Source organism: Amphibalanus amphitrite, unplaced genomic scaffold (genome assembly GCF_019059575.1).
Source record: "Amphibalanus amphitrite isolate SeventyFive unplaced genomic scaffold, NRLGWU_Aamphi_draft 000326F_arrow, whole genome shotgun sequence".
In the NCBI taxonomy this organism is placed as follows: Eukaryota; Metazoa; Arthropoda; class Thecostraca; order Balanomorpha; family Balanidae; genus Amphibalanus; species Amphibalanus amphitrite.
The window spans coordinates 238,205-248,253 of NW_024881821.1; the positions used below are offsets into that span (position 1 = coordinate 238,205).

The 10,049-nt window shown below is 48.6% G+C and overlaps 1 protein-coding gene across 3 annotated transcripts; it reads right to left on the reverse strand.

Annotated features, from left to right (window-relative positions):
- Positions 1 to 124: 124 nt before the first annotated feature.
- LOC122388548 (protein BUD31 homolog) lies at positions 125 to 5,575 on the reverse strand. Of its 3 annotated transcripts, none has more exons than XM_043379755.1 (5): positions 5,531 to 5,575; positions 2,790 to 2,904; positions 2,327 to 2,449; positions 1,770 to 1,936; positions 125 to 1,007 (listed from the first exon to the last, which is right to left on the reverse strand). In XM_043379755.1, the coding sequence occupies exons 2-5, from the start codon at positions 2,881 to 2,883 to the stop codon at positions 957 to 959; spliced, it is 435 nt and encodes a 144-aa protein (XP_043235690.1). In that variant the 5' UTR covers positions 2,884 to 2,904; positions 5,531 to 5,575; the 3' UTR covers positions 125 to 956. The 3 variants fall into 3 exon arrangements, with proteins under 3 accessions (XP_043235690.1, XP_043235692.1, XP_043235691.1); XM_043379757.1 differs by lacking the exon at positions 5,531 to 5,575 and adding an exon at positions 5,485 to 5,512; XM_043379756.1 differs by lacking the exon at positions 5,531 to 5,575 and adding an exon at positions 5,262 to 5,317.
- Between the last annotated feature and the right edge of the window lie 4,474 nt (positions 5,576 to 10,049).

Consider the following 10,049-nt stretch of genomic DNA (forward strand, 5'->3'; position numbering starts at 1 on the left):
GCCAATTTGAAACGGGCCAATACCTCATCCTCATCGAAACTGGCGAATATCTACCGTCCACCGCAATAGCTTTCATACTCCTACAAACGTCAATGGCTGCGAGGAAAACGATTCAAACAAGAACTTTAGATGGAGATGTACGTTTCTTTTCTGCATCATTTACAAACACAAAACACCCATGTTACAGGAGGACGCTGACCAGCGTCGAAAAGAGGCACAAGACACACAGGCCCACCTAGCATGTGCATGGGAGACCAATGCCTTACAGTAAATCTAAATCAATGCAAGGCCAATTTCGTTGCCCGAAATGTACAGCAATTAACGATAGTGCAAGTCGAACACGTATAACAATTAAGTCCAATTAGACAAACACATCGATATTTTCAACGATGATGGCCGGGCTGCATGAGCGGTAACATTGTGCAATGGGCGAGCTCATTAGTGACAAGTACAAACATAAGCCCATGCATCAGACGGCAGCGCACCACAGTCATCTAATGTGCTTTTACACATTAGCCAGGCGTTCGTGAGCTACGAAACAGGACTGGGAAAGATCCGACGTCAGCCTTCAGCGGTTGTCTTCAAGCTGACACACTTGCCGGAACGACAGAAGACATTCGACCCGCCTCATTACACTTTCGGGACTTATGCGGACCGCACCTACACTTTTCAGAACTTCCGACCGGCTCACCACAGCCAATGGGTCCACATTTCATTACCGGAGCCTTGCAAACACAGCACATTGCTCGCTGTTGCAGCTCCGTGCACAGGCTCACAACAAGGACGCACACGCATCCGTCCAGTCACTTCTCTGCCGCTGGAGGCGTGACACTGAATTGACGAGTCTTCCAGCACTCGTCATATTCAGCGCAAGCCGTAGTGTGACGATGTCGGGTAAGCGCTGGACGGTGAGGGGATAGGATGACGTAACGGGGTTATGACGTCACTGGGATGGACTAGCCGGAGCAGCCGCGACAGCCGCAGTGTACGCACTCCACCACGCGACCCTGGAAAATACAGAGATGACGTCACAAAAACTGTTGTGTATTACTGAAATGGCTGTATGAAAGAGCAAACGTCGGTACTACAGGACGTACAGTCGGGTAGGTGTCGAAGAGTTGAGTGCAGTCGGGGAGTCGCCGAGACATGTCGCCCAGTTGGGTAGTTGTTTAACCCTCGCATGTGTAGGGAGGGGTGTCGGATGGACCCCCCCCCCCCATGGTGTTTCACGAATAACAGAGGCGGTTGCAGCCACACTTTGACTTTCTAACAGGTCCCGATTTTCCCAACTTTTGGGTCATTGACCTAAATATCACCTAGGACCTTAAAATTGGGTATCATCGGCTTCCTCTCGTCACGGGCAACACGCTCGTTTTTTTCCGCGAAGCTCTAGCTCGATCAGGGGCCAAACGGCAAGGGGGGGGCAAACCGACCCCCCCCCCCCCACCCTACACGTTAGAAGCTGGCAAACGCCGCACACATGCGAGGGTAATTAAAATTTAAAACAGTCTGGTAGTGTCGCATGTCCAAAAAGACGCTCACTGTCGAGTGTCCAGAGTTATAACGGACTGAAAATCCCTGAGTCTCTCTGAATCTCTGACTGAGAAAACCACGCGTACATCGACTCGTCGAAAAGTGCCGCACGTCCACAGATCTCTCGTTGTTAGGTGGACGGATGTCGGCTAGCGTCACACAGAAGGGTTGTCTCCAAGAATCATATTGCGTCACACAGTAGGAGTTTCTCCAAGAATTATACCCTCAGTTCTCACCTCCTCCAATCGCGCCTTGGGCACCCGGCAAATACAGTTGGTGGCAAAGTTGGTGTCGCGGGTCTGAATGCAGCGCAGGCAGCAGAGGTTCTCATATCCCTGCTTCTTCCACTTGGCGATCAGGTTGCCGTCAGCGATACGCTCCTTCAGACAGTAGTCGTACAACTCTGTGGGTAAGGAGAGAGAACGTTTGACGGTGTAAGTGACGATAATGGCTTGGGTTTTTAAAAGCCGAGGTCATCGGCTTCCAGTGATGGTGTAAGCGAATCGCGAAACAAGCTGGGATCGACTGATCTATGAGTGTCCATTCGGGATATTCATGTCCGATACGAAAATATACGTTTTTACACATATTTATGCCCAATGACTAGTCTAACCAGCAACAGCACATGGAAATTTGTTAAAACAAAAGCATGTACCGAAATAGTGCACAACAGTGCACAAAAGAGCAGGTCATGACGTGAATTGTGAATATTCATAAATCGCCTCAGTCTATATGGCATTCACTCTAAAATTATACGTCTGATGACTCCAAAGGCGCAAGTCTCACCACATACCTCTGGAGATCGCCTTCCTGCGGTAGAACAGGTCGAAAATGTAGCGAGACTTCTGGTGGTGAATCTTGAAGATGGGCCACAGTGCCTCCACCTTCCGTTTACCCTCGTGAGGCTCGGTCTCAGCTGTGAGCAGACGTGCAGATGTCGGTCAAAACAGTAACCAGTAATGCAGTGGCAGAACAGCTACTCACGACTGTCTAGAGTTAGCGATATGATCACCGCAAAGCAGATCACAAAACAAGCGGCGTTAATAAGTCATAAATCAGAGCGAATGAGCTAAAGCGACCAACTTAAGAGTGAATCAAAATAATTTTAGTCATTGAGACTGAGAGTCATGATTCATGACCACACCATTCAGGCTGAATGGGATGAATGAACAGATGCATTCAGCCTTATACCATAGCCTCGGGGGGGGGGGGGGTCAAGTCAGGAGGGAAGACTGTATGGACGAAATTTAACTCACCCTCGCGCATTTTCTGATCCAGCTCGTCGAGAGTGGGCTCGATCAGCTCCCAACCCTCCGGCGGCGGTTTGCGGCTCCTCTTCACTTTCGGCATGGCGTCAGAACGCTAAGAAATCTACCGGAAAGAACAGAGCACACTGGTCACGCTGAATATTATAATTTGTGTCTGTTAACACAGGCAGCTGCGTGACAGCCCGGTCAATGCCACTGAGAGGTGCATAGCGGGCAGTGGTTCACAACGTGACGCTACCGGTGCTGGCGCTCGCTTTCTATGGAAACGTAGGCAAAAATGGATTCTGCCGGAGCTCATACTCCCCAGAGAAAAATTCAGCACCGGATTACAGTGTTCTAAAATTGGATATTGGTTGGGTGTACCGATGAAGAAAAAAAAATCCTAGGATGAGAAAAAGGAAGTAAATAACTGAAGTATTTTTGCAAAATGGTGTAAATGCCATTTTTATGCCAACTGATAAACCAGGATTACATGTCACGATCTTGACAGGGTGTGAAACAAAAGGATGTGGGTGCATCAACTGTCAAGTGACATGTAAACTGGCTGTTGGGAATACATGAAACTTTTTTAGAGATGAAGTGAAATCGGTCATTCATATTTTAGGGATGAAAATATTTTCCCCATTAGGTGTGATTTGCCACCAAAAAGTCTGAAAAATGGAACACTGCCGGATTATCACACTGCAATGCAGAGTAAACGAACCACACTCGGTTGGAGTGTTTCCTACTCCCTGTGACTTTTGCAAGTTTTGGCTTGTAGTTAGCAGGGATGAAAGGTCTAAGCTATGAAGATGAGCAAGTCCAAGTCAATCTAACATTTCTATAGTTGTTCAGACCATTCTTGTGGCGCAGTTGGCAAGTGCGTTCACGTTTGGTGTGGGAGGTCCTTGGATCAAAGCTGACCTCTGGCAGCGTTTTCCTCGGCCGGCTCCTACCCAGGAGATGGCACAACTGGGGAGTGTTCGCTCGGTCGTAGGGATTACCGCTGTGCCAGCCAGCGCCCCCGGCCGCAGGTACACGGGCCTGATCCGCCTTTAAACAGATCCTTCGGTCCGGTGACATGTCCCGAGGGCACGGCCTCGCTTCATGTCTCGGAGCAGCCCTCTGACCTGCCGGGCCCGAGAAATCGGGATAGCCCCAGCGTGCCCACCAGTGCGGTCACGGTGCCACCTGGGGTGCGTGACAGGAAGCGTGCGGTCAAGGCTGTCCCGCGTAGCGGGTGCCGAAAACGCTTCGTACCACTGCCGTGTATATAGTGTACTAACCCAGTATGAATGTGTGCTACTAACGACAAAAGCCCGGGTCGGGCAACAAAAATATTTTTTAAAAGATCTATAGATGTTTTTATTTTGCCAATTTGTCCAGTTTTTAGATGTTTCAAAAAGAGGAAATGATCGGGGGACTTTTAAAATCATCATTTATTCATTTCAAGGTATCGATAAAGCTGGTGTCACCGTCGCCGCTAACCGGTAAATGTGTAGATGAATTTAGAGTAAATAAGGGTCAGGGTCGGTGTCATGACCGCCACAAATTTCACTCGATTCCTACAATATAGACATAATTTGATAGAAGACCTTCTCATTAGTAAGTGTCGCTTGGATAAAACCTAATCCTTACGGTATTTATATCTAGTATTATCATACATAACAATTATCACCGCCAGCACAGCTTACAAGATTGTTTAAATTGTTTAAACACAATTGTGATGTGGTGGTTCAAGAAGCATTAGGTTTGTAGGTTGTAGGTTTGTAGGCTGTAGGTTTTAGGTTGGTAGGTTGTTTCTTGTAGGTGAGGTTAGGACAGGTCAGGTTAGGTTATGTTTTGTTATGTAATACCTACGATTTGATGAAGACTTCTACAAGGGAAATTTGGGTAAACATCTTAAGAACTGACAAGTCTATGGACTTTTCGCAAAAAGGTGGGAGCACCTGAGACGCATGCTAAATGATTATGATACGGCCTTGAAGTAAGCCGAGGCGGCGGGGGAGGAGGAGGACCGGGGAATTGGGAATCTGTTTTGAAAGCATTTTTGGTATTAGTAGAGCAGACGTCACACGAAGGTTTTCCAACCAAGGAGAGGCGCTATGCCTGAAGGTACTTCTTTCTAACAAACCCTAAACAAACCTAACCTAACCTGACCTAACCTAACCTACAACCTACCACCTATAAACCTACAACCTACAAACATACAACCTACAACCTACAAACCTACCCTACAACCTACAAACCTACAGTGCCTCTCCTTGGTTGGAAAACCTTCGTGTGACGTCTGCTCTACTAATGCCGCATTTTTGTGGGTTTTATGGATAGTTCAAGGTGGAATGTTTCATGTTTTAAAACCATTCCAAATGATGTCTTTTAGCGTGAAGTAGCATTTGAAATCTAATTAGCTAAATCGCACATGCTAGGTCGAGTCGCCTACTTTCACCGAAACCAGAATCTATCCTGACCTAGCCTTACCTCCTAGCCTATAAACTACCAACCAGCCTACACACAATTTGCACTGGCGTAAGCATACATCAAAGTCATCAAAGTTGACATCAAACTCATCAAAGTTGAAGTTTTGCGAGAGTGAAAATCATCAGAAGTCAGAACACGCCCGGTCCCAGAAGTGCCCATTATTGATATGTGTGAAACTGAAAGTCTCTATTTAAATAAAATCGCAATAATACTATTGGTTTACTTAAATAGGTGTTAATAAAAACAAAATTAAAGAATTCCCACCTTACCTTATCCAAAACGTTACCGTCGTCAATAGTGGCGCCGATGCTACAAAAGCGAATATAAACTGTTCAAGGCTGGATAATATTCAATTTAAAACACTGCTCTATTCCACAGCTAAACAGCTGACATTCATGCTGTAAAAAAAAAAAACTCTGTATGCATCCATGAGCCAAGCGTTTATCAGAACATCTGTCACATCAAGTATACATGTGTGTCATTTCGGATACATTTATCAAGGGTTTTCTCAATGATTACGAGCGAGCGAGCGCAGCGAGCGAAGTGAGTCTTTTCAATATAACGGAAAAATCATGTCCGTGAAGTTAGCGTCAGCAACAGCAACGAATACAGCGTCGGATTCAGAATCGCTTCAAAAAGTGTCAGCAGGTCAATTGGGGGACGGGGAACACGAATATGACATTTATTTTGCCCTAGCTCCCTTCCTTCATCCCTTAATCGTCCCTTAAAGGACGGGGCGCGTCAAAAGTGCCCCAAGGCTTCGTCTGATCGCCAAAATAATGGTCGCAATCGATTCCTCGGGTCAATATCTAACCTCAGTCGAAGGTTCCAGACCTGTGGCTCCTATCCCTCATCCCTTAATCGTCCCTTAAAGGACGGGGCGCGTCAAAAGTGCCCCAAGGCTTCGTCTGATCGCCAAAATAAGGGTCGCAATCGATTCCTCGGGTCAATATCTAACCTCAGTCGAAGGTTCCAGACCTGTGGCTCCTATCCCTCATCCCTTAATCGTCCCTTAAAGGACGGGGCGCGTCAAAACTGCCCCAAGGCTTCGTCTGATCGCCAAAATAATGGTCGCAATCGATTCCTCGGGTCAATATCTAACCTCAGTCGAAGGTTCCAGACCTGTGGCTCCTATCCCTCATCCCTTAATCGTCCCTTAAAGGACGGGGCGCGTCAAAAGTGCCCCAAGGCTTCGTCTGATCGCCAAAATAATGGTCGCAATCGATTCCTCGGGTCAATATCTAACCTCAGTCGAAGGTTCCAGACCTGTGGCTCCTATCCCTCATCCCTTAATCGTCCCTTAAAGGACGGGGCGCGTCAAAAGTGCCCCAAGGCTTCGTCTGATCGCCAAAATAATGGTCGCAATCGATTCCTCGGGTCAATATCTAACCTCAGTCGAAGGTTCCAGACCTGTGGCTCCTATCTAGAGTTGCAAAGTTTCCCTACCGCATTACCGGCATGCCGGTAATTTTTCACTACCGCAGGTTTTTTTTGTGGTATCTGGCATGTCTTGCCGGTAGCATGCCGGTATTTTTGGTTTTGCACAAAAAAAATTAGCATATGATTCAAACTTTGGACACTAAGAGGAAAATGTAGCATCTCTTGTAGGAGTAAACTGGAATCAACAATGCAGGTTTTTTAGTATGCCGGTAATTTGGTGGTGTTTTTGCTTTGGGCGTGGTAGCATGCCGGTATCCCCCAAAAAAATTGTGGGGCGGGGCGGTGCCGGTAGCAGCCTTTGGGGGAAACTTTGCAACTCTACTCCTATCCCTCATCCCTTAATCGTCCCTTAAAGGACGGGGCGCGTCAAAAGTGCCCCAAGGCTTCGTCTGATCGCCAAAATAATGGTCGCAATCGATTCCTCGGGTCAATATCTAACCTCAGTCGAAGGTTCCAGACCTGTGGCTCCTATCCCTCATCCCTTAATCGTCCCTTAAAGGACGGGGCGCGTCAAAAGTGCCCCAAGGCTTCGTCTGATCGCCAAAATAAGGGTCGCAATCGATTCCTCGGGTCAATATCTAACCTCAGTCGAAGGTTCCAGACCTGTGGCTCCTATCCCTCATCCCTTAATCGTCCCTTAAAGGACGGGGCGCGTCAAAAGTGCCCCAAGGCTTCGTCTGATCGCCAAAATAATGGTCGCGATCGATTCCTCGGGTCAATATCCAACCTCAGTCGAAGGTTCCAGACCTGTGGCTCCTATCCCTCATCCCTTAATCGTCCCTTAAAGGACGGGGCGCGTCAAAAGTGCCCCAAGGCTTCGTCTGATCGCCAAAATAATGGTCGCAATCGATTCCTCGGGTCAATATCTAACCTCAGTCGAAGGTTCCAGACCTGTGGCTCCTATCCCTCATCCCTTAATCGTCCCTTAAAGGACGGGGCGCGTCAAAAGTGCCCCAAGGCTTCGTCTGATCGCCAAAATAATGGTCGCAATCGATTCATCGGGTCAATATCTAACCTCAGTCGAAGGTTCCAGACCTGTGGCTCCTATCCCTCATCCCTTAATCGTCCCTTAAAGGACGGGGCGCGTCAAAAGTGCCCCAAGGCTTCGTCTGATCGCCAAAATAATGGTCGCAATCGATTCCTCGGGTCAATATCTAACCTCAGTCGAAGGTTCCAGACCTGTGGCTCCTATCCCTCATCCCTTAATCGTCCCTTAAAGGACGGGGCGCGTCAAAAGTGCCCCAAGGCTTCGTCTGATCGCCAAAATAATGGTCGCAATCGATTCCTCGGGTCAATATCTAACCTCAGTCGAAGGTTCCAGACCTGTGGCTCCTATCCCTCATCCCTTAATCGTCCCTTAAAGGACGGGGCGCGTCAAAAGTGCCCCAAGGCTTCGTCTGATCGCCAAAATAATGGTCGCAATCGATTCCTCGGGTCAATATCTAACCTCAGTCGAAGGTTCCAGACCTGTGGCTCCTATCCCTCATCCCTTAATCGTCCCTTAAAGGACGGGGCGCGTCAAAAGTGCCCCAAGGCTTCGTCTGATCGCCAAAATAATGGTCGCAATCGATTCCTCGGGTCAATATCCAACCTCAGTCGAAGGTTCCAGACCTGTGGCTCCTATCCCTCATCCCTTAATCGTCCCTTAAAGGACGGGGCGCGTCAAAAGTGCCCCAAGGCTTCGTCTGATCGCCAAAATAATGGTCGCAATCGATTCCTCGGGTCAATATCTAACCTCAGTCGAAGGTTCCAGACCTGTGGCTCCTATCCCTCATCCCTTAATCGTCCCTTAAAGGACGGGGCGCGTCAAAAGTGCCCCAAGGCTTCGTCTGATCGCCAAAATAAGGGTCGCAATCGATTCCTCGGGTCAATATCTAACCTCAGTCGAAGGTTCCAGACCTGTGGCTCCTATCCCTCATCCCTTAATCGTCCCTTAAAGGACGGGGCGCGTCAAAAGTGCCCCAAGGCTTCGTCTGATCGCCAAAATAAGGGTCGCAATCGATTCCTCGGGTCAATATCTAACCTCAGTCGAAGGTTCCAGACCTGTGGCTCCTATCCCTCATCCCTTAATCGTCCCTTAAAAGACGGGGCGCGTCAAAAGTGCCCCAAGGCTTCGTCTGATCGCCAAAATAATGGTCGCAATCGATTCCTCGGGTCAATATCTAACCTCAGTCGAAGGTTCCAGACCTGTGGCTCCTATCCCTCATCCCTTAATCGTCCCTTAAAGGACGGGGCGCGTCAAAAGTGCCCCAAGGCTTCGTCTGATCGCCAAAATAATGGTCGCAATCGATTCCTCGGGTCAATATCTAACCTCAGTCGAAGGTTCCAGACCTGTGGCTCCTATCCCTCATCCCTTAATCGTCCCTTAAAGGACGGGGCGCGTCAAAAGTGCCCCAAGGCTTCGTCTGATCGCCAAAATAATGGTCGCAATCGATTCCTCGGGTCAATATCTAACCTCAGTCGAAGGTTCCAGACCTGTGGCTCCTATCCCTCATCCCTTAATCGTCCCTTAAAGGACGGGGCGCGTCAAAAGTGCCCCAAGGCTTCGTCTGATCGCCAAAATAATGGTCGCAATCGATTCCTCGGGTCAATATCTAACCTCAGTCGAAGGTTCCAGACCTGTGGCTCCTATCCCTCATCCCTTAATCGTCCCTTAAAGGACGGGGCGCGTCAAAAGTGCCCCAAGGCTTCGTCTGATCGCCAAAATAAGGGTCGCAATCGATTCCTCGGGTCAATATCTAACCTCAGTCGAAGGTTCCAGACCTGTGGCTCCTATCCCTCATCCCTTAATCGTCCCTTAAAGGACGGGGCGCGTCAAAAGTGCCCCAAGGCTTCGTCTGATCGCCAAAATAATGGTCGCAATCGATTCCTCGGGTCAATATCTAACCTCAGTCGAAGGTTCCAGACCTGTGGCTCCTATCCCTCATCCCTTAATCGTCCCTTAAAGGACGGGGCGCGTCAAAAGTGCCCCAAGGCTTCGTCTGATCGCCAAAATAATGGTCGCAATCGATTCCTCGGGTCAATATCTAACCTCAGTCGAAGGTTCCAGACCTGTGGCTCCTATCCCTCATCCCTTAATCGTCCCTTAAAGGACGGGAACCTTAAATCCGTCCCTTAAAGGACGGGTTAGATATTGACCCGAGGAATCGATTGCGACCATTATTTTGGCGATTAGACGAAGCCTTGGGGCACTTTTGACGCGCCCCGTCCTTTAAGGGACGATTAAGGGATGAGGGATAGGAGCCACAGGTCTGGAACCTTCGACTGAGGTTAGATATTGACCCGAGGAATCGATTGCGACCATTATTTTGGCGATCAGACGAAGCCTTGGGGCACTTTTGACGCGCC

Coding starts and splice junctions, on each gene's coding strand:
- LOC122388548 (XM_043379755.1), bottom strand. CDS start 2,883: ATGCCGAAAGTGAAGAGGAGCCGCAAACCGCCGCCGGAGGGTTGGGAG. Junction 2,450..2,789: donor GGATCAGAAAATGCGCGAGG/GTGAGTTAAATT, acceptor GTCTGCTCACAG/CTGAGACCGAGCCTCACGAG. Junction 1,008..1,769: donor CCAAGGCGCGATTGGAGGAG/GTGAGAACTGAG, acceptor TGTATTTTCCAG/GGTCGCGTGGTGGAGTGCGT.